General features: G+C 56.2%; 2 protein-coding genes across 5 annotated transcripts in view; both read left to right on the top strand.

Moving 5' to 3' along the window:
• UBR4 (ubiquitin protein ligase E3 component n-recognin 4) overlaps positions 1–22,548 on the top strand; it is a 336,932-nt gene that overhangs the window by 123,478 nt on the left and 190,906 nt on the right. The window lies entirely within an intron of this gene.
• Positions 1–22,548, top strand: part of CAPZB (capping actin protein of muscle Z-line subunit beta) — a 105,741-nt gene that overhangs the window by 79,310 nt on the left and 3,883 nt on the right. For all 4 annotated transcript variants that reach the window (XM_054691342.1, XM_037498982.2, XM_054691341.1 and 1 more), the window contains exons 5-8: positions 14,184–14,325; positions 14,612–14,728; positions 21,410–21,475; positions 22,110–22,186. In XM_054691342.1, coding sequence (XP_054547317.1) covers positions 14,184–14,325; positions 14,612–14,728; positions 21,410–21,475; positions 22,110–22,186 — 402 coding nt within the window. The remainder of the gene's footprint in view (positions 1–14,183; positions 14,326–14,611; positions 14,729–21,409; positions 21,476–22,109; positions 22,187–22,548) is intronic.

Raw genomic sequence — 22,548 nt, 5'->3', positions numbered from 1 at the left:
CTCGAGGGTCCCTGTGGTCACTGTGCCTTCAGTGTCCCTCATGCGCCAGTGGTTCAGTCACGTCTTGCGCTATTCCTTGCGAGATGTCTGGGGTGGCTGGGGGCGAGGGCAGGGGAGGCCTGTGACCCCGCAGAGGTGGCGGGGTGCCATGTTCCCCAGTGACTGCAGCCACGGCACCCGAGGGTGGTCTGTCCTGGGCCCCCACCAGTGCAGTCAGAGTGGGCTGAGGAGTCCTCCTGAGGCCACATGGAGGAACTCTTGTCCAGCCAGACCACACATGAAGAGCCAGCCCATTTCTGAAAATTATGGAACCAAATCTCCTTTTTCTTTATTTAAAAAGTGCTCGTGCACTGCTCTGCTCCAGGAGGCCCCTGGGAGTTGCTCATGGAGCCGAGGGAGGCGACCGGGGGGCCTTGCCTGTGCCCATGCCCTAGGCCATGCAGCCCAGCCGTCACTTGGGTCTTCCAGGGACCAGGTTGCTCCCTGGGGTGTGAGGGCAGCAGCCTGGTCTCCTCTACTACTCCCTTGCTCCCTGACTCGCCGTTGGGGCCGCTGCATCCCTGCCTCCGGGGAGGGCGTCCCAGAGCCCTTGCAGGAGTTGTCTCCTTGTCTCCCCTCGTGTTGGGGGGCCTCCTTGTCTCCCCTCGCATTGGGGAGCCTCTCTCACACGCTCCTCCTGTCTCAGGTTACTCAGCTGCTGCTTGAGAGGTGGGGAGGGTTACCTGCGTCTGGGGGAGACACCAGAAAGTGAGGTGGTGACTGAAGATGCCGCTGGCCAAGCAAAACTGCCTTTCCAAGTGCCCCATTCCACACAGCTTGGCCTGCACCCCACACACCTCCCAGCCCTGCTTTCACTCCTGGCAACCCCTGACATTTCTGAAGTCTTGGGTCCCGAGGGACCACAGCTCGGACTGGGTTTGACTTGTGCTCAGGCCCCTTGACTCCTCACCCCCTCAAAGTGGCCGGGCTGCAGCCATCAGGCTCGGAGCCCTCTTGGTGTGAGAACCCTGTGCATTAAGGGGTCTCTGGGGAACTTCTGCATTTGTCGACCACTAGCGGGAAGGACCCTGATTTTCTACTGGAAGGACTGCTGAACTCAGGTGCTGGAGAGTTGACCAGAAACAAAACAATAAGAGAGATCCGGGTACTTTTTCCTGCCGGCCCCATTGACTTAGGGCAGAGGCTGAAGTTGCCCTCCAGCAAGCAAGCAGGCAGGCCCCACTCCTGGCGAACAGTGCTGCCTGCGTGCACGGGAGTGAGAGCAGCTTCTTGGGACCCTTCCCTCTGCTCATGCGGGCCCATTAGCCTTGTCCTTCCTCCTTGATAAGATGAGCAGGAGGAGGCACCAGCACAACAGACTGCAGCGGGTGCTTGGAGACTTCCATTGGAAACCTGATCGAAGCCAGGCCTCCAGAGCCGCCCTGGCCTTTCCAGAGCGGGAGAGCGCACTGTGTCCCCGGAGGCTTCTCTCTGCCATGAGAGATAAAATCTTCATCAGCATCCTGAGGGAAAGGCTTGGATTCTATCCCCGGGCTCTGGGCTTTGATCCCCTGGTCTGCAAAGGCTTTGACTTTGCAGGGAATTAGAATTAATCATCAGCACATGGATTTGGTATGGCCAGAGCGAGGGGGCCGGCGCTGGGGCTGACTGGGCCCCTCCCCGCACTCTGCATTCTCCACCCCCGTGGTCAGCAGCGAGCGTGCCCCGGGAGAGGAGCCACATGCCCCAAGTGATCCGCCGGAGTGTCTCATAGTTTCCTGTACCCCTTCCTCCCCACCCCCATCTCACGCAATTTTGATGAACTTTTTTTGTATCAGTGGCTGAAAGAGATCTTGGTGGTACCTTTACCCCACAAGAATAACTACCAAGCAGCTGTTGCTGGCATGACCCAGACTACCCTGCTTTTAGATTAAAATAGCAAATTTGCTGAGTGTGTTTAGGAGGGTGGGCCTGTTTTGATGCAGTGCTGGGCTGGGTGGGGTCAGCTGCCCCAAGTCATCTTGAATTTACTCACTTCCCTTCCCCGGCCTTCCCAGCCTGGTTGCCAGCGACTCACTTAACCAGCCCCCAAGATGGTTTCTACTTCTTATCCCTGGGCCTGGCTTGGTCCTGGGAATGTCATTAGAGCCTCGTACCCAGAGCGTGGAGCCTGCCAGCTCTTGGGTGGCTAGCTCACAGGATCACTTCTCGATCCTACTTGGCAAGTTGACTGCTCTTTTTAGGCCCCAGTCTAGGATCGCTCATCAGTCCCAGAACCTCATGCCTCGACCTCCTTTTCTTGGAAAGGACTTCCGGTGGCGCCTTGGGTGTAGACTGGGCTCTTGTAGCTGCCAGGGAAGCATCCTCCTTGAGGTTGGAGCTCCGTTGGCTGCCTTGAATCCCAAGATCAGCGCTTTGATTTTTGAGGTCCCTAGAGAAGAAAGACCTTCGCTGCTCTGGCTTTTGCCTTGGGTCTCGGCACCGCCACTGTGGCCAGGCTCTGCCGAGACCAGATGCGCTAACTGAAGGGCTGGCGCTGCTCGCTTCCGAGCATGATTGCTCCCAGCTGCGCCAGCCGTCGTGCCCGCGCGCTGTGATCCTCGCGCTGGGCTTGCGGCAGATAATACCTTCAAACATGCGGTTGTAATTTATTGGCCTCATAAGTTAATTTTAGTGGGTGTGCAATTGATTGAAATCAAAGCTTAATGAAGGCCAGAGTCTGGGGGGGAGGAGCAGGGTGGGAAAGCATTCTGTGTTCTTCCTTGCTTCGGGTCTGAGATAATCTTCAAACGCTTTAATTAGCTTTTCTAATCAGCCCTTCTTGTCTGGAAGAAGTTTACAGAGTGAGATGAAGCTGGCGCCCCTGTGGAGCCCCACGAGTGGCCAGAGTGACTGTCCGTGGGCCTCCCCCGCTCCCTGCCGCGCTCCCCTTCCGGGGCATGTTAGATTTGCGGCCGACTAAGATCCTTCCCTCCACTCTCTGTCTTTGCCAGATGACATTTGAACAACATGAGCCTAGGAAGGGATGAGGCAGCCATAGTTGTGCATGAAAAAGAAGTGTTGCCTGTTTCCTGGGTCCTGGAAACTCCATGCTCCTGCTGCCTTCCAGACCTGGGCCCATGGGGCTCCGCTTTCCATGGACGAGAGTACTGAGTCTGGGGAACGTTAGTGTTTCAGCGCTGGTGGTGTTGGCGAGGCAGTGGAGAGCTGGTGGGGTGGGCCTGGCAGAAATGGGAAGCAGGAAGCTTGGTGGGTGGGGCCACCCAGACAAGAGGCACAGACACTGTGCCTCCCAGCTTCAGTCTCCGACACCATGGCTGTCCAGGCTAGACAATAGAACCAACCAAGTCCTTGGGCTGGAAGAGACTGGACTTGCGTAAGGAAAATGGAGTGGCTCGGGCTGTTTTTTGCTTTCCCACTGTTAGCCTCTGTGGCTGCCATCTGTGGCCTTGCTTTCTTCCCAGGTTTCACTGCCCCCACCCGTGATGCTGTGTTATTGCAGAAAGCACTGAGGAGCGTGAGCACGGGTGCTGGTACCTATGAGTACTGGGTGGAGAGCATGGGAAATAAGAGAAGCCAGAGAGAGCATGGAGAATGCAGGGGCTGGGAGGCTGTCTGTCTGTCTGTGTCTCCCAGCCCGCTGGTCTGCCTGTGCCTGGTCCCTTGCTTAAGCATCAAAAGCCTGCCACATCTACCAAGGGCTCTAAGATCCTTTATCCATTTGCCTACCCAGGGACGCTTTGCACCAGCAACTTGATTCTGTTCTGCCCTTACTCCCACTGAATGTGGGCAAGTGAGAGGCTTTATGAGCCTTTGTCTCCTTACCGCTCATCCTGGAGGCACTGGGGTGCAGGGGCGGGAGTGGAGTGCTGTGCACAGGGTGGCTCTTGCACTGGCTTGTCATGTCCACTCGGAACTCTTAGCTGTCGGTGCAGCAGGCTCATCTGATCTTCACTGGTCATCTGTGTGGGTGTCATGTTCTGTGTGCTTCTGGTTGGGGGGTGGGGTAGGGCGGTTTGGGTGCTGTCATCAGTCATGTTTGAAGGCCAGCAGCCCATACGAAAACCTCGAGAAAACCTCTCTCAAGATGGAGTGAAGTAGTTCCCATCAGGGGTGATGGGAGAGAAGGTACAGATGAATATTCAGCAGGTGTTTACCGAGACTCCTGTGCCAAGCATGGACGGAAGGTGCAACCCCCACCCTCATGGGGCTCACTTTCTAACGTGGCTGAGAAAGTGCACATAGAGGGAACAGTTGCTCACAGTCCTTGTAGGCTTGGCTATGTGCTGTGAAGGACCAAGACCAGGCACTGGGTCAGGAAGCAGTGAAGGCTGGCCTTGGGTGGGCTGCTGGGGAAGGGCCTGTGCCTTGGCATGCAGAAGAGTCCCTGCGTGCCTAAGACTGTAGCTGCAGGATTGGTCCCTTGGCACGCATCTGGGCACTTGGATTTCAGAAGGGTTCCCAGCCTTCCCTGTTAGAACGACTTAGGGTACAGACCATGGGAACACTGCGGTTATCCTGCACGCCTGCTTCCCTTCTGGAGTCTGGAGTTTGGGCAGGGAGAGGGTACTGACCCCAAAAAGCCCCGGACAGAGTCTGCTCAGCTTCCCAGGTAGACCAGTTTCTCTGTGACTGCCTCTACCCCACTTCCCTCCACGGGGTAGCTCTTGATGGGGAGCGTGACTCCACACTGAGTCCTGTGAGCCTCAGCAAGCTGTGGACCCTTGGGTGATGTGAGGGAGCCCAGTGCTTGCTTTGGGTGGGTGCAGGGGGCAGTTGAGGCAGTGTTCTGGGCAGCAGGAGTTGTTTGGACAAAGTCCTGAGTTGGATCCAGCCTGGCGTGGTCAGCAAGTGAATAGGGTATGCATGGAGGGGAGGGGCGCACAGGCTGTGAGTATCCTTGTCGTGCTTTGGGAGGGTTTGGATAGCTCCCGGGATGCATAGGCCGGCTCTGATGCACCTCCTAAGAAAGTCCTCCAGGAACAGTTTGGAGGCTGGGTAGGGACTGCAGGAGTGGAGAGACCCTGACCCAGACTTCCCAGACTCTGGCTGAATGAGATCTGTAGTTTGGGGTCACCCAGTGCTACTCACCATCAAAAACTTCAGGCCAAGTCCCTTTTTGGTCTCTGGACTCAGACCCCACTGGCCATTGGGTAACAGGAAGATTGCTAAGGATCCTTTGGAGCTGGATGAGACCTGACCCAGGGGTTTGGCACGTGGCCCTCATCCCCTGCCCCTTCAGCTAGTCGGATGGCCATGAGCCCAGGGCATCGGGCCTCTTCCCAGGCCTGCCTGCTGCACATCCTGTGCCCCTGGGGCTGCAGGAAAACACGGGAAGCTGTGTCCAGCTGGCTGCAGCTTGTCGGCACATGATTAGTACCTGGGTCCGTACACACATTGCTGTGTCTTCAGCCACTTGCGGAGGGCCCCTGAGGCCCCAGAGGTCCCCTGAGGCCCCAGAGGGCCCCTGGGGCCACCTGCCCCAGGGCTCGGCTCGCTACAGCCTGCACTTGTGTGAAAGTGCTGGAAGCAGTTCACGGGCTGACCCAGTTCAGCTCAGGAAGACGGTGCAGAGACGCCCTGCCAGCTCTCGTGGTCCAGGCTCAGCTGTCCCGAAACCACTTCCTCTCAGTAGGGATGTACATGCCACAGTTCCTAGAGCCCCTGAAGAGCAGCCTGGGCAGGCCTCTGGTGCCGCCACCCCAGAGGACACCGTGGGTCCAGCCCCGGCTCCCCTGAGGCTGCAGCGCAGGGTTTGATGCCATTGCCTGAAGTCATCTGCCGAAACCAAGAGTGTGGGACCAAGTTCACTTGCAGACGTTCTCGAGTCAGCATCAGGGACCACGATGCCTCCAGAATTCTTGGTTCACTCTAACCACATGGCTTAAGTCACGCTTTGGGTTATGCTGTCCACATGTTGGGGTGAAGGCTTTTCTGAAAATGGGCCCAGCTCCTCCTGGTGCCCCAGAGACACTGTGCTCCTGGCCAAGCTTCTTCCCACGCTCCTTATTTTGGGGGAGCTGTGCTGTGGACGTGATGGGTGGCCTTACGGACTGTCAGCCAGTGGCCCCAGCTGCCTTGGGAGGTGGAGCACCCTCCTTCCTGGGATTCTCAGTGCAGGAGTGCCCCAGATTTCTGGCCATTCCTTGTCCCCTCCATTCCTTCCTGACTGACTTTCTCCTCCACCCTACGGCTGTGTTGTGGTCCGTGGCGAGGTCTCACCAGTATCTGATGTCCTTAAACTCAGATCCAGGATCCCATCCAAGCCCTCCCCTCTTTGCCCTGTCTCAGCTGTGTGGCTCAGTGCGCTGTCTCCAGGGTTCGGTTTCTCAAACAAGGCGTTCAAAGCCCCCGACATAGAATGGAGTCTCAGTGGCGGCAGCTCTTAAACCTTGGTGGCTCTGAAGGCCCCGAAGGCGTGGACCTTCAACTTTTCCCTCACGTGGGCTGTGAGGCAGAAGGGGCTGCTGCATGCCAGCGGTGTGGTCAGACCCAGGGTCAGGTCGGCGGCCCATTGTTTCCAGAGGCCCTCGTTATTTCTCTTCAAGTAAAAAAAATAAAAGCCTTGTAAAGAGGCTGTAAAGTGCAGCAGCCGCCGTCCAGATGTGCACTTCTAAGCGTGCCTGGCGTTGAAGCCCCACATGCCTAAGCCTGCTGGTATGTTTGCTCAGGGGGTCGTTGCACCTGTGTGTGCGGGAAGGAATTTCCGCAGAATACCTGTCCGTGTCCATGGGCAGACTCTGGGACATGTTCTGTAAACCATGGCGAAAACAGCTGGTCTCAAAACATGAGGGTGGCTGGGTTTTGGCGGCAGATCAGGACGTGTCCGGCCCAAGGCCAAGTGCTGATCTTTCCACTTGTGCAGACGCTCCCATCCCAGGGCTGCACACCTGGCCAGCCCCAGGGCGGGCAGGACCATGCTCCTGGGCACAGCACATGGAGGTTTGCAGGCACCTGCTGTCCGTGCCACACCTCTCCATGCCTGTTCTGCAGCCACCATGGCCCATCCTTGGGCCTCCAGGAGGTGGTTTTACACATGCACCCCGGAGCGAGGCTGGTACCTCAACAGGGGAGAACTCCCGTTTCCCAGCTGCCCCAGTTATGGCTGTGAGCCCTCCTCCTGCGCTCTCTGGGGCGCCCCAGAAGCTGGAGCCCTGGGGCAGCACCCACGTCCCCATGTTGGACAGGGATGCGTCCCCTTAGCTTCTCAGTGGTGGCCGGTTTGGAGCTGGTGACAGAGGAATGTTGATCTGCATGGAAGGTAGGAGCCACTTCAAGCAAGTTAGAGACTTTTTTTTTCCCCTAAGGTGGAATTGAATCATTCCCACCTGTGGGTGCCAGTTGCCCTTTTCTGTTTCAAGGATGGTGAGGATGATCAGAAGAGCAAACCATTGCTGATGAGGGGGGGAGGGTGTTTTCTAGGCTGGGAGAGCATCAGCCCGGGGTAGGGACTCTGCCTCAGCTTTTACTCTGCCTTCGTCTTGTCCCTCACCAAGCTGGGGACGTCTGTCTGAACGTAAAGACTGTCCTCGTCACCACGTATCCCAGGTCTTGCTGCTGCTACTTGGTGGGTCTCAGAAACAGAACTGATGACTGGCTGACAGGAGGGTGGGGGCAGGAATCACGTGGAATCCTCTTTGGGCCTTTCAGGGGCCAGTGTTCTAGCTTACCCTGGAACATAGATTCTCCTTGTCAATTGCATTGACTTTTACAGTTTTTTCAGTCTGGACTCTAACCTGGCATTTGAACCCACCTCGTATGTCCCCCTGTCCCCTTCATCCACCCATCAGGTCCCTTTAGCCACAGGCCCAGTCGAGGCCATGGCCGCTCCTGTCTCGGTTCTGTCTCCCGACTCCAGGTAGACATTGATTTCTCCCCGGCGCCTCACTCCAGCCTGCGGTGCTCTTTCCAGAGTGTCTTGGAAATTCCGTGGTTCGGAGAGCTGGTCCACACAGCTTGGACTCGGTTCTGTGCGTGTGTGGGTCATGCCCTGCTCTGACGTATATGCAGATGGCAGCAGATTCAGACTCCCCGAAGATGCATGGAGGTGGTGTGGCTGTGCCTGCAGGACTGCACACAGCGATTTGAGTGATGCTCCTGGTCTCTTATGCTCAGTTCTCAAGGATTTAGGAGACAATTTGATGACAACACATCAGGAACTATTTCGTTTGTCACTTCTGCGGGCCCGCAAGTGGCGGTATAAGAAGCCTAGTTGCTGAGAGTGAATTCACCTCTGTGTCCTTATGGAGAAGTGGCCTCTGCCAGATGTGGCCACAGCTGGCCCTGCTGAGTGCTAGTTGATGAACACACAGCTGGACGTTGTTTCTGCCCTCAGGCCCTGTGGATGAGTGCCCTATGCAGACTTAAAACCACGTTCTGTCAGGAAGAATGACAGGAAGGGCAGAAAAGAGACATCTTGGCTCAGTATGTGCCATGGTCAGGTGTTGAGAAGGATGGCGTCAGGAGAGGCGTCCGGTCTTGTGTGCTGTGGTCCCAGAGGGCAGCCAGTGCAGGTTCTCACTCGGGGCCAGAGAGAACCCTTTGTGTCATTCAAGACAGAGCTGCCTGCCTTGGGAATGTGGAAGGCTCTGCCAGTGGATGGTGTGGGCAGCTGGACAGATCCGGTGGAGGCCCTTGGAGCCTGCCCTGCGGCCCGTAGCATCCTCCCCATGCAGGCCCTGCCACACCCATCCTGAGTGGGAGCCGGAGCCTCTGATCTGGTGCTTGTCCTAGGGCTGGGAAGGCCATCTCTGGCACCGCATTAGTGCCGAGTAAATACTGCTTGGCTTTAATGAAACCAACTTCAGAAGAAAGCCCCCTCACACTGCAGCATCTCAGGGGGCTTACCTTGAAATACCCCCACACACGCACACTTGTGTGGGTCTGCCAACAACCGTGTGGCTCACCAGTAGAGATTTCTCTGGCCAAAGATCCAAGTCTGATCAGGCCCAGCCCTGGAAAGCCTGGCTCCGCAGGCGGCCTGGCTGGAGTTCTGTGGAGCTCATGGAAGTTACCTCATTACCTGCTAGGGGCCTCTGTACTAGAGCCCCAAGTCCAATGGGGCTCCCAGGGGGCAATTGGAAGGGAAGGAGTAAAGGCCAACTTCAAGCCCTTCCCAGTCCCGTCTCCCCTATCGTGTGTGCAGCCCGGAGTTGGCCGGCTCTGGGGATTGGGTAATTCCTCGTTATAGCCCCGATTCCCAAAACACATTTCCACTCCAGCCTCCACGCCTGCCTCGGCTGCAGGCGCTCCACGGAGCCTTGGTGGCCGAAGTGCTTTCTTCTCTCTTTTGTGCAGTAGGTTGTTTTTGTGTGCATTGTTATATTTTCTCTCTTTCCTCCTTTCCCCGGAAGTCCCACGATTGTAGAGTTTAGACTCCTGTCCATGGCTGTGACTTTATTCAAGTGGAGGAGTGGATTGCACAGCACAGTACAGAGGAAAAGAGAATCACTGACACATTAGGCTTTTTTAAAAAAAAAAAAAAACTTATTCGTAGAAGAACTGGGGTACAGGCCAGAGGTGCGGAGTGTGTGAGGATTCACCAGAGACAGAGTGGGGAACAGAACAGGCAGACTGACTGAAACATACTGCTGAGGGGAGCAGCGGGCAAGACAGGAGAGGTCTGCTGCGCCATGTGGGTAACTCCCTGACCGGGGATCAAACTCAGGCTGTCCTGGTGATAGCGCTGAGACTCGGCCCCTAGGCCACCAAGGAGGGCCCATGGTAGGCCTTTAGTTGACCCAGCTTTGGGGCTCTGATGAGAATGAATAAACTTGACCAGATGCTGAACTGTAGGTGACAGTTGGCTAATGGCAGCCAGGCCCATCTGAGGGCCTAGCCTGTGGCTCATCCAGCACAGAGATCGCCTCTGCTAACCTGGTCTTTGGGAGTTTGTGAAATCTGTATCTGCCTATTGTAATCAACATGCTGCTTTCAAGTGGCGGGACTTAAGGAATCACTTAACCTGAGTGGGTTAGTCCTTGCTAGCTGAATTCTCTACTGTCCATTTGCCTTAGTGTTCATTGGAACTGGAAACATCTTAAAAGCCCCACGGACTGTTTGTGCACCTGATGGCCCTCGAAGGGAGGACTTGGCTCTTGGGTGAGGCCCAGCACGGGGTTTTGCTCTGGTCGTTTCTGGGCTTCTGGGTGGATCTGTCCTTTCACCCTCTCCTGATGTTCTGGAGCTCTCAGGAGCCCATCCTTTGAAATTCAAGACTTGCCCCCCTGCTTCTCTGCACTTCCTCCCTGACTGGCTATCACCCTGCAAGCCATCACGCACCTTCTGCTCTGGGTGTGTTGATCTAGTCCTGCACGTTCAGGTTACAGGCTAAGAGACGTGTCCTCTTTCTTCTCTGGGTCTCCAAGCTGCCCACTTGACCAGAGATCCCACTGGAGGTGCTCTGGGCCTTCTCTCTGGAGCCCAGATCCGCTGAGCCATAACTGATGCCAGGCACCCTCCTCCCTGAGAGCTCGGGCTGGGAAACCAGTGCGCAGGGCAGGGCTGGGTTAATCCCTGCGTCGCTGCTCGGCCGCATTTGATCGGTGACATGCCCGAGAGCGAGGAGCTGGCGATGGGAGAGCCACCTTATTGAAATAGTATGTTAGCATTTAAACAATATTAATACAATTTGACTCATTAAATATACAAAGGCCAGTCAAAGTGCTTCCATGTGTGCACTGTTGGTTCTGGCGGCCGCTCCTCAGATGGCTTTATGTGGTTTCAGACAACATTTTAGCACATTCTTAAAATACCCACAAAAGCCTTTATGTAAAAACTCATAAATGTAAACCACATAAAAATTATTTTTTTCCTGTTTCATGTCATTATGATCAAAGTACAGTAGGTAAGAATACATTTTCAAGAACTTGTTGAGGTCCCTCTTTAATTAACGTTTCACGCACAGCGCAAAGCTATAAACTGTGTAATGGGGGCTGTCTGGGTGCCCCACAGTCTCCTGCCGCTGGCTGGGCACGTGAGCCCTGAGGCACCTGCTGAGGCGGTGGTGATTCTGGGTGATTCCAAAGTGGCCCTCTCCCATCACTCTGGTCTTGGAGCATCAGGCTGAGATCTGCGGCCCCTCAAGTTTTTGCAACCCTTTGTGGCAAATGGAATGCACCTTCCTGAAGGTACCGGGGCCCTACGAGGAGGGCTGAGTTTTAGGACATCTGCCCCACATCCTCGGGGACACACCCTGGGGAGAGGGCGCTGACCCAGCAAGACCAGCAGTGTGGCCTTCGACTCTGCTGCCCTTGCTTCTTTTTTTTTTTTTTTTTTAAATTTTTTTAATAGAGGCATGTTTTATTTATTTATTTATGTGTTTTGTTTGTACATGCACTGGGTACAGTCAGAAGCACGGGAGGGTGAGAGAATTCACCAGAGCCAGAGCGGGGAGCAGAGCAGGCAGAAGGACCGAAGTACACTGCTGAGGGGAGCAGCGGGCGGCAGGAGAGGTCTGCGCGCCATGTGGGACCCTCCTCTGGTGGCCGGGGAGCAGCCGGGGATCGAACCGGTGCCACAGAGGCCGCAGGCAGCTTCACAACCCAGTGCTCAACTGCTGCGCCACCGGGGAGGCCCTGCCCTTGCTTCTTTATTAAAATTCATACCGACTGTAAATTAGGGTACTGCCCAGTGAAACACTACCCCAGCCATTAAGCACAATTACAGTGGTCATGTGCTCCGTGGAAAGGCACAGACGGTTCCGTGCCAAGTGGAAGAGCCGAACTCACTGGGTTCCATTCCTGTGCTTACAGTTATATAAAAATTATGCATCTGGACAAAGACTGGAAGGGAATCTGGAAAAATCAGGTTTATGGGATAAGTTGATTTATGGTATTGTGGGCTAATTTTTAAATTTCCCTTTTTTTATAACATTCTTGCTATAAATTTTTTAATTTTGGAGGAAAGAGCAGTAACCCACATGGAGGTCAGAATTGAGATTGCACTTTTGCCTCGTTTGTCTCCAGCATTTTAAAATGTTGGACCTGGCCAGTGTGGCCCACAGGGGAAGCTGAGGATGCCAGGGTGAAAGAAGCTGCCCATAGCGGGAGCCAGGCCACAGGGGTGGGACAGCAGAGGGGAAGCAGCCAGGTCCACCTTATAAAACATTAATGCTGTTGTTTTACCTTTCTGGAAAAAAGTAGAAATCTAGAGATGGGACTGAGGAGATCACGTACAGGCCACCTGGTGCTTTTGAATTGGACACAGGGTGGTGTCAACAGGGGTGTCCAGCCGCCGTGCTCTCTCCTGGTCCCCATCCAGGATAGTCCAGCACACCAGGGCAGCGGGCCTTACAAAGAACACCCGTGGTTCGGGAGGCGGTAGGAGTGGGGTCACAAGCTGGTGGGGGAGGGAGGGGACGCATGAGGGTGAAAATGCCCGCTGGGCCTCAAGCCTTCATTCCAGCGAACTGAAGGAGAGAAGGAATTCACCTTTCTGCCAACACTAGAAAAGCCCTGGTTTTTAAAGTTGTTTTTTCTTTTTGATGTGGGTTTGCTCTCCCTACAATCAGACTCAGAGGGCCACTGCCAACTGTTGCCAGCAGGAAGAGGGTTAGCAGGTCTCCTATGGGCTCTCTGCCCTCGGGAGCCACTGAAATCCAGCACGAGCTGGACGGGCTCCAGAGTACGTGCCGCCAGCTCACCTGAGCCCCGCACAGGCGCCAATCCAGGAGGGCGACACGTCTCCTGCCCCAGGAGCATTCCAGGAGTCTGTGCGTGCCCACCGCCCGCAGGCTGCTCTAGGCAGGAACTGCGCTTGGGGCCAAGACCAAACACACACTGCTTTCCTTCCACCACCTCCAGGAGGGAGGTTTGGAGGGTGATTTGGAATAAGAGAAAGAACCTTACTGAGTGGCCCCTGAGTTCCCAGCCCCGGCCCAGGCATAGTGTGGGATGGTGAAGTGGGGGCAGGGTGGTGACAGCAGCATCAGGGCAGCAGACCTTGGTGTAGACCCTTTGGGTGCCCAGTGGGCCTGCAGCAAGTCACAGCTGGGAGACGAGGCGGCCGTGGTGCCTACAGTTCAGGGTCATATGCGGGAGGCTGGGTGGCACCAACTGACCTGCATCCAAAACCTTCCAGGTGGGAATAGTTTCAGATTTATAATAAAATTAACTTCCAGAAAGTGCAAAGAATTCTTGGATGCCCTTTACCGTGTTGTCTTTTTAGTTCTTGTTTTCATTATTTCAATGAATAATCATTTGCTAGGTATCTATTTCCCTGTATTGTCTGTGTCTCTCAACACTATAAAGTAGGTATTATTGTCCCCGTTTTATAATGAAACCAAGGCCCAGGTTCACACCACCGTGCCGGTGGCCTCAGTGGTTGGTGGGTGGATACACACCTGGGCGCGGCCAGTGATGGCGGGGCTGGGCTGCAGCCTGCGGGCCCGTGTGTGCCTGCTGCCACAGTGAGGTGTGGGGTTCAGTTGGGGTCAGAGAGCTCTCTGGGGAAAAAAGTATGCCAGCCACCAGAGATGGGACTGTGTTCAGAGTTGAGTTGGTCGTCAGCTGAGCGGGAGGGACGCCACGTCAGCCGGAGATGCAGCGCCGCTGTTCCAGCTCCTTGCAGCCGCCGACCTTGGTCACAGTGGTTGACTTGGGCCTTGGGTTTCTCCTTTACTCTTTTTTTCCTCTTGCATTTGCTCTTAATTAGAAGTTTTTCCATCTTGATCAGACTCGAGGACTCTCTGAAGTGCACCCCTTCATTTCTGGCTAGATTGTGGCTCCCCTGGGCGCTCAGGCTCTGGAGGGTTCTGGGAAGGGGGGGCAGGTAGAGTTTGCTGCTTTATTCTTCATCTCCCCTGTAAAATAGCTGTCTCCGGAGACAGAAATAGGAAAGAATATTGGTTACCCAGGTCACGGCCCTGTTGGGCGTCTACTACTCACCACACATCTCCTGGGCTCGTCATCTGGGAGGAAGCTGAGGGTGGGAGAAATTTAGTAAGTTTGCCAAAGACCACCATGCTGGAGTTGGGGGAGCTCGGACTCGGGCCATCCTCAGGACTCCTCAGCCCATGTTCTCTCGGTGACCCCCAAAGTATGCTTCACCTCCTCCCAATCCTTGGACGCATCTAAGGACCAACCCCGGGGCCGTCACAGGGAGGTTTCTAATCCCAGGCAGACATTTGATGGATTTTTTCCTAATGACAGCCCCTGATCTTTAATTTGATGTGCTGGAGGGCAAAACATGGCCTGTTTCCTCAGGTATTTTGAAGGCGGCGTCTCATCTGTCTACCTCTGGGATCTGGATCATGGCTTTGCTGGAGTGATCCTCATAAAGAAGGCTGGAGATGGATCAAAGAAGATCAAGGGCTGCTGGGATTCCATCCACGTGGTGGAAGTGCAGGTACGGCTGCCCAGCAGTGGGCGCCCTGGCCAGAACAAGCAGCCCACTTGCCAGCAGATGCTTTTGGGGGGTGGCAGGATGTTGTGATCAAGAAGCCCTTCCGATGACAAGGGTCCTGGCACATGAGTGCATCTTCTGTCCCGTAGAAGCCAGCTGGGCTTGTGCAAGGAGGGGTGTGTGGTAGTGTCTTGGGAGAGGACCCCTTGGAAGGACCCTGGACCCTGGCCATGCCATGCTGTCTCAGTGGAGGTCGTGCCCAGGTTCTGATCTCCGTCTCTTCCCCTAGGAGAAATCCAGTGGTCGCACCGCCCACTACAAGCTGACCTCCACGGTGATGCTGTGGCTTCAGACCAACAAATCCGGCTCTGGCACCATGAACCTCGGAGGCAGCCTCACCAGACAGGTAGAGTCGCGGTGCCTACAGGTGCCAGCCTCAGAGCTGGGTGTCTGTCCCCTGCCCCCAGGCATGGGGCCAAGCGCTACCTGATGGCCCTCTCCCAGACCTGTCTTACTCCTGAGATTCAGCCATGGGCGATTTTGTCTTAGGGTCCAGGCGTCCACATTAAAGTGCTCCCATGAAGCTTGGGACGCACGTCTTACAGCACTTCAGAGCGACTGAGCTCCTAGTTGTCAGTTGCGACTCAATAACTTAAAGAAAAATGGAAGTGAGTCAGTTCACGTAGGTAAGAAGGCGCTGCCTCCCCTGCAGGAGGCTGGTCTTACCTTCTACTTCACATGCAACTTGGAGCAGTGAGGCAGGTCAAGACCCTTGTTTAAGGGCCCATGTTTAAGACCTTGACAGTCCCAGCCCAGGAAGGCTTGTGCCAGCGCAGCGGGTGCCTTTGGGTAAAGGGGGGGTGGGGTGGGGTACAGACCGGGCGGACCAGGCCTCGGAGGAGGCTGTGGCAGAAACGCAGCTTCTTGAGAAGGTCCTGGAAGGGCTCTCCCTGGGCAGAGATGCCTCCTCTTCCCACTCCACGAGTGCACAGCTCTGAAGTTTCTTTAACGTTGATGCTGCTTTTCATTAGGAGGATAGTTACACTTCTGATAGCCGTGAATATAAAAATATATGGATAACTCTGTCAAGTACATTTGTGTTGTAGTCAGAAAGGCATCTGCATCCGTTTGGAAAAGGGAACAGGCAGTTATGTTGTCAGCCCGTGGTCCTGGGGAGCAGGGGGAGCCTCCACACCCATGCTGTGCCCCAGGTCCCAGGCCAGGAGGGACTCTGGGGGTATCTTGTGGTCACAGGGGCAGAGCCCCTCCTTTGGCAGGAAATGGGCCCTTGTCTTCCAAGAACCCTTGGCTGGGGAGGGAACAGCTGAACCCCCAGGAGCCTGCGCCCCCGCAGCCCGCCTCCCCACCCCCTGCCCGCCACCTGGTGGAAAGTCCTGACTGTATCCGGAGACTGTTTCCTGCTTCGTTTACCAATCCGAACTGTTTATAATTCCACCCAGTTTACAGTGACCTGGACAAATATTTAATCCTCAGCCTTCCTAATAGTTTAAATCAGAGCTGTCAGCCCAGGGCCCGGGTCTGGTTCCGGCGAGCCTCCTGCCAAGCCAAACGCCGGCCTGACGGGCGGTGTCCTCAGCACACCGGCCGGGCCGCGGCCTTGTTTGGATTGCCTCGTGCTCTTTGGCTTTCATGAGGAAATTCATGCTTCTGTCATCATCCTAGCGGCCGGTCACATAACTCATCTGAGGCGCATTAGAGCCGGGGCGGGTTTCCAACGTAAGTAATGTAAAAGGAGGGCAGGGAAGCAACGAGAGACAGATCTCAGTGAATGGTGCGCAGCTTCTGAGCAAGCAGGGCAGTGGGGCTGTGGGTTTCGTGATGTGTCCCAGATGAGTCTTGGAACAACCTCTGTGGTTGCCTTGGGTGGTAGATGAAGGGGCCCAGGAAAGTCGAAAAAGTCAGTGATAAGGAGTGAACGCAGGTGGTGATGGGGGCCGGCTGCTTTGACTCGCCCGTGAACTGGCCGGTTCTCATTCCCAGTCCACAGGGGAGGAAACTGAGGTTCACACCGGTAAGCACTGAATCTCCTCGGAGCGGCAGGGCCAGGATTTGAGCCCAGTTTATCTGCCCACCTGAAAGAGAAACAGGCCGGGCTGCTTTCCCACACCAGGTTTTTGGTCTGAATCTGACCCCATGTGGCATTTAGAAGATGCCGGATAAACACTTGAACGGAATGGCACCGAGCATCCAGCTCAGTGCTGGTGGGACACCGCCCTGGGTTGCTGGAACTCTCCTGGCAGCTGTGCTGGGCCCAGGGTCCCCGGGGCAGCCTCAGCAGTGCCCCCTTGATTTAAGGTGCAGGAAGCACCGTGACCACAGGAGAGACATTGACCACCAGAGGCAGTGAGGTGGCTTTTCAGAGTTGGAAATAGTTGATTAGTCTGGTCAGATTTGTGTTTTCAGAAGATGCCTCTGCTGGCGTGGAGGGTGGGTAGCCAGGAGAAGGCTGCTAGAGACCCCAGAGAATTACCAGGGCCTGGGAAGGGGCAACCCCTGGGAGGGCTAGAGAGGACAAGCCTGTCCCCAGACATCAGTGAAGGAGCTGGTGTTGACCTTGGGGCAGGCAGTAATGAAGGCCAGAGGTCCTTGGGGGTAGCAGAGAAGGGGGGACAGGGCTTGGGTAACTCCAGGGCATGAGCACAGAGCGTAGGTGAGAGTCTTCCTCCCTTGAGCTCCTCTGTTCAGCAGTACTTGCAGTGACCCCGGCTGAGGCTTTTCCTCTGGAAACTGGGCCTCATCATATTCACACTTGCTCCGTGTGTGTCAGGAAGGAAGGGGCGCTGTGCCTGATGTCCACTTCGCAGGCCGTCCTGACCAGGAACACATACCCAGGCCAGCTGCCAGGACCGCGGGCTCCCAGTCCCACGTCCCATACACAGAGCGACCTGCCACCCCCAAGACAGGGTGGGGGCCGCTGGGCGCCTGTGCCCCAAGGTGGCACGTCCCAGAGCCTCCTCCCTTTCCTCTCTATCTCCAGAGGTGCCTTCCAGGCTTGGCCTCATCTCTTCCCACTTAGTTTAGGCGGCTTGTGGGGGAGCAGGTGAAGGAGGCGGAGCTGCTCTGGTGGGAAATGAGCGATGATGAATCACGGAGCCTTGGTGCACACCTGGTCCCAGCACTGTCCCCCATGGGCTCAGCTGCATGCCCGCTGTCTGCTCCTCCACGTTGGCCTTTGTTCCCCACCCCCGCTGACAGACGTCTTGGAGGGGTGTCAGCAGGAAAATGGAGCAGATACAGTGTCTTGGCCAAGCCCTGCAGCTGGGGGCTGTGGGAGGAAAGGTGAGTGGCGGCCCCGTGGGGTACAACAGCCAGATGGACCCTCCTGCCAGGTGCCCTTGGCAGGCCTCCCCTCGGGCCCGATGGGGCCGTCGTGGCGCCAGTAGAGCTTGTACAAGCCAAGTGCCAGGATGTTGAGAGGAAGTTGCGCTGCGAGGTCACTTCTGCGGTGTGACAGCTGGAGACGTAGGGAAGAGGCAAGGCCGTGAATCTCTGGAAAGAGATCCAAGGTTTCTGGTCAGGGATGGGCCCTGCAGATGTTCGTTTGATTTTTTCCCCCAGATTCTAAATATTTAGAAACGAAGGTGGAATGTCGTGTCAAGCATGGAAATGAGGATGTGTGTTTTCTAGCTGAGCCCCTCCCCGCCCAGCAGTAGGGACCAGTGATAGGTCTTCAGTGAGATGCCACCTGCCAGGGCGCGCTGCAGGGAATCCTCTCTGCCTTGGGCAGCTAGGCCAGGTGGGCAGAGGCCCCCAGCCTGCCTTCCAGACGTCAGGAAGCAAAAGGGATGGGACCAGGCTCGGGTTGTTCAGGGAGTGCTTCTCTGCTGGTGGAGGCAGTTCCTGCTCAGCCCAGCCCCATACACCCCAAGGCTTCCTGGGCCCCTCGGGAGACTCACAGCGTGGCTTCCAGGGACGGTTGGGTTTGGTGGCGTGACCTGCGGTGGAGTGACCCAGTGCTAGGTGAAGAAGGGAAGGCTGCATGAGACTGGTCCCTGCGTCTGTCCCCCACTGTGAAGGGCAGGCAGAAAAGGAAGGGACCAGAGATTCTGGGGGCAGGGAGGGCAGGGATGGACATAGCTCAGAATTTCCAAGCCCTAGATTGCAGTTTGTCCTGGGGTTTTTCTGATCAAGAATGTGGATGAAGTTGAGTACACAGAGAGGGAGGTCTCAGGGAAGAGAAGCAGTTTTGAAATCACCCAGACCTTGGTTCAGATCCTAGCGCGGCCACTTCCCAGCCGTGTGACCCGCGTCCCTTCTCTGAAGCCCAGCCTTTTCACCCTAGAGCGCATGCCTGTTTGGGAAGGTTATTGTAGAATACAAATAAGAAGCCATTTTGACACTTGGTTCCTGCTCAGTGAGTAATAGCTACCGCAGCCGCCACCACTATCTCACAGCAGAGACTTCCGTCGTCTAGAATATATACAATTTTAGGCCCAGTTAAAGTTTTCCTAAACTGGGCAGACCTAACCTTCCTTGAAAGGCTGTCTGACCACCTTCTTCTGGCTTGACGGCACGTTAAATCCTGGCACCCATCCCAGCCTCTTACCCAGGCTCAGATCAGCAACCAGGAGGACACCACTAGCTTCTGCCCGAGGGCCGGGGACCTGCAGAACCTGGGAATGGAGCTGCCACTCCGCCAGACACTTCCGGGCACTGCGCTCTGAGCTGATTTGGGCAGAAACAGGGAGATGGCCTGGACAGACCCAGCCCCCACCTGGGGCTGTGGAGCTTATTCCCCGCCCCTGCCCTGCATTGTGCTCTCTGGAAGATGCTGCCCCCATGGGAGATGATGCCACATGGTCCTTTTGAGGAAAGGGCCCCCTTTCCAAATACTGGACCGTATTGTCCTGTCTCCAGGCCAGAGAGGAGAGGAGCTTGATGGGGACAAGCAGGCTGGACTCTGACTTCAGACGCAGTTGGAACCACCTTGGAACATCTGTGCGGCCCCAGCACATAAAAATGTTTTCCTTCTGGCAGCCGCTTTTATAAGGATGTAATAATATATGCATTGCAAAAATAGTTCTGTTTTTGGTGTGTCAGCATTGCCAGCAAGCTGACCCTGACCAGGTGTGGAGGGGCGTGGGCAGGGGGCTATGGAAACGAGGCTTGCCCAAGGCCTCTGCCCCAGGCTGGCCCACTGGGTCTTTTCCTTGAGCCCAGATTCCTGCCATGAGCATAGGGGCCCCTGTGTCCTCCTAGGGTGTCTGTCTCGGAGGACCCAACCTTCCTATTTTCCCTCCTCTGCCTTCCAGATCTTTCTTACCTTTGAGCACCCAGAGGCTTTAGCCTTTCCATTCTGGGAAGGTGGCCTCGGCACCAGAGTACAGCGATAAGCCTGAGAGGTTGCCCTGCTGGTGCGACTCTCACCCAGGTGGCCCAGACGCCCTTTGGCAGTCCAGTGGTGATAGGTGCGTCTCTAACATGGCTCCTCAGCTCAGAGCCCCGGCGGTGCTGCCCCAGTGGTGTATGTGCTAGAGCTGAGGTATGGGGGAGGTCACCACCACTTTCAGGTTCATGGCACTTTCCCTGTTGCTTTGTAGGGGGTCCTTGAAGGTCTCTGAGTATTGAAACTCCCCGAAGAACACCTGGGAAAGTTCAGGCCTGGTGTGGGCAGAGAAGCCGTTATTCTAGCCTGTCTCCCCCTTATCTGTTTGATCAGTCCTCGCTCTGATGAGATTAGTTTGAGAAATTTGAATGTACCTTGCGAAGCCTGGATTGCCACCTTGCACTGGTCCCCTTTGGGCCATCTCTGATGGGGGCCATCCCGTCTCCTCAGACAGGTCCCATGATCTGGGGCACGTGGCTTCACGGGCCGCCGCAGTTCTGTCACCCAGGGTGCCCCCTCCCCACAGCTGAGACCCGGTGCTCACCCTGCCAGAGCTCTGCTAGGGCCTCCTAAGGCATCGAGGCTGAAATGGCCCCAGTTCTTCCCTATTTCTTTTCATTGAATGAACCATGGCTCCGAATCCAGCCCTGCGGGTTTTGCCAGGCCACGCAGGAGGGCAGCCGCTGCCTCCTAGAGAGGGATGGCACCTGGCGGCTGAAGTGGCTGATGGGAGCTGGGGTGCTGCCTAGCCGGGTGCCCAGAGTGGATTTACCATGGCCCTGAGGTCATGTCACAGCGGTGGCAACAGCCACGTGGCGTTTCGTCAAACCTGAGGTTATCCAAAATCCAGGAACAGCCCCCAGGGAATCTCCCCTTGTTGTGCTCAGCGGGATGATAGGAGTGTTTGGGCCCGTGTCTGGCTGCGCTTGCTGGTAGATGTAGCTGGTGCCTGGGGCAGGACATGGAGGCGCTGGGGTGTGATGGCCCAGTGCTGTAACCTGAGCAGGTTGCTGGACACCTTCATGCTTCCGTTCCTTGGGGTTGAAACAGGGCTCTTAGGACAACAAGGCAGGTGCTGGTGGCTGCCACCTAGGAAGCACTCGGCACTTGCAGCTGCTGACGTCCACCCTCGGGGCTGTCAACTGGATGCCCCTGCCCCTCACTGCTCCTTCCTTTAAGTGCCAAACAGGTCAACCCGGGGCCAGGCAGTGTCTGGTGGCTGGTGGCACAGGCCACCTGGGGGCGTGGCCTCTCTGGCCCCTCCCCCTCAGCCAGCCCTACGTTTGGCGATGCTGCAGGACAGCAGCCAGGGAGCCTCCTCTTTGAAGGAGCCCCTGTGCGTCCAGCAGAGCACCCCATCAGGATACAAAACCAGAGGCTCTCAGGGCGTGGCTTGTTCACAGTAAGCCAGGGCTGCCTCCCATAGATGCCAGCGATTCCATCAGGACCGGTTGTGTGGATCCACGTCAGACCAGTGTTCCCCTCCAGCTCTCATCTCCTTTTACATCGCTTCCCCCCATGACTGGGGGACCCTGGGCACCTGCTGGCTGCCTCTCAGTGAACTGCAACAAGTACTGTGTGCTTCGACTTCCCCACTCCTGCATCTTGCCCCCGAGCTGCCAGTGGGGAGGACAGACTCTTTGCAAGCCGTGAGAGTGGCCTGTGCCCTCAGCAGAGGCTGTGGTTCTCCCGGAGCACCCAGCTTTTCCTGACTTAGAGGAATGTTTTTGTCTTTTGCAGATGGAGAAAGATGAAACCGTGAGTGACTGCTCCCCACACATAGCCAATATCGGGCGCCTGGTAGAGGTGAGTGGGCCTCCGGGAGCTCTGGGCCCGACTGAGGCTGGCGTCCCTGCTGTGACAGTTCACCCCTGAAGCCTGTTTCTCATTTTTGCCCCGGCCTCGTGTTTTCTGAGCCTTCTGATCTGAATGCTGGCGGGGCTCAGCTCCGAAACAGACACCCAACCCCACCCACCCAGCAAGCGCCCGAAAGTTGGCTCAGAAAGACTCAGTCCTGCCTCGCCCATTCCACGGGGTGCAAGCAGGGACCTGAGCTCGGAAAGGAAACGGGTCCCTGGAAGTTAGGGGGCTCTGGAGGCTCTGTAGCTGCGGCCGCAGCCACCCCGCACTAGAGGAAAGGAGTTGCTCTCCGGTGTCACAGAATCAGTGGACAGGCCGGGTGGTGATGTGGTTTAGACCAGCTCCCAGTGATGGTTGGCCTTGGCTGCTGGTACCTGGGCTGACTTCCTCTTGCCTGCGATGGGAACGCTCAGAGCCAAGTCCAAGCTGGGGTCTTGGCCCCAGGGGCTGCTCGGCTCAGCTCACAGCTGCACACCTCCCCCGTGTGGTCACAGTGGGTGCTGCAGGCCAGAGCGGGGCGGGCGGGCGGGCCGGCCCAGGGCTCCCGCAGGCCCTGTGTCTGACTGATCTCCCTTCCTAGGACATGGAAAATAAAATCAGAAGTACGCTGAATGAGATCTACTTTGGAAAAACAAAGGACATCGTCAACGGGCTGAGGTAAAGTACCGAAAATTGCAGGCAGACGTAAATGCTACGTTTAATAGCTCCATGGCCACCTCATTTGTGAAGCAGGGCAGAAGTGCCGATCCCATAGGCTTCATAAGCAGATTTTGAAGGTGAGGCACAGAGATGATGCCTCCCAGCAGATGCTGCTTCCTTTCTCCCATTGGAAGCCTGTTCGTGACCTCCCTTGATCCCCCAGCTTATCTGACCCTTTGAAGGAATCTGCCTAGTCCCTTTGACGCTGCAGCCTGAGGGTGCCCCAGACCAGACCCCTGGGTGACCAAGCCTCTTCTGGGGCCTGGGTCTCAGGACAGCAGAGTGTGTCCTACAGTCCTGCTGCACTCTAGGTTGCCGCG

Source organism: Talpa occidentalis, unplaced genomic scaffold (genome assembly GCF_014898055.3).
Source record: "Talpa occidentalis isolate TD23 unplaced genomic scaffold, MPIMG_talOcc4v2.1 talOcc4.9, whole genome shotgun sequence".
NCBI classification, from domain to species: Eukaryota; Metazoa; Chordata; class Mammalia; order Eulipotyphla; family Talpidae; genus Talpa; species Talpa occidentalis.
Note: the sequence above shows the minus strand (reverse complement) of the source record. Positions and strands in the feature narration are given on the sequence as shown.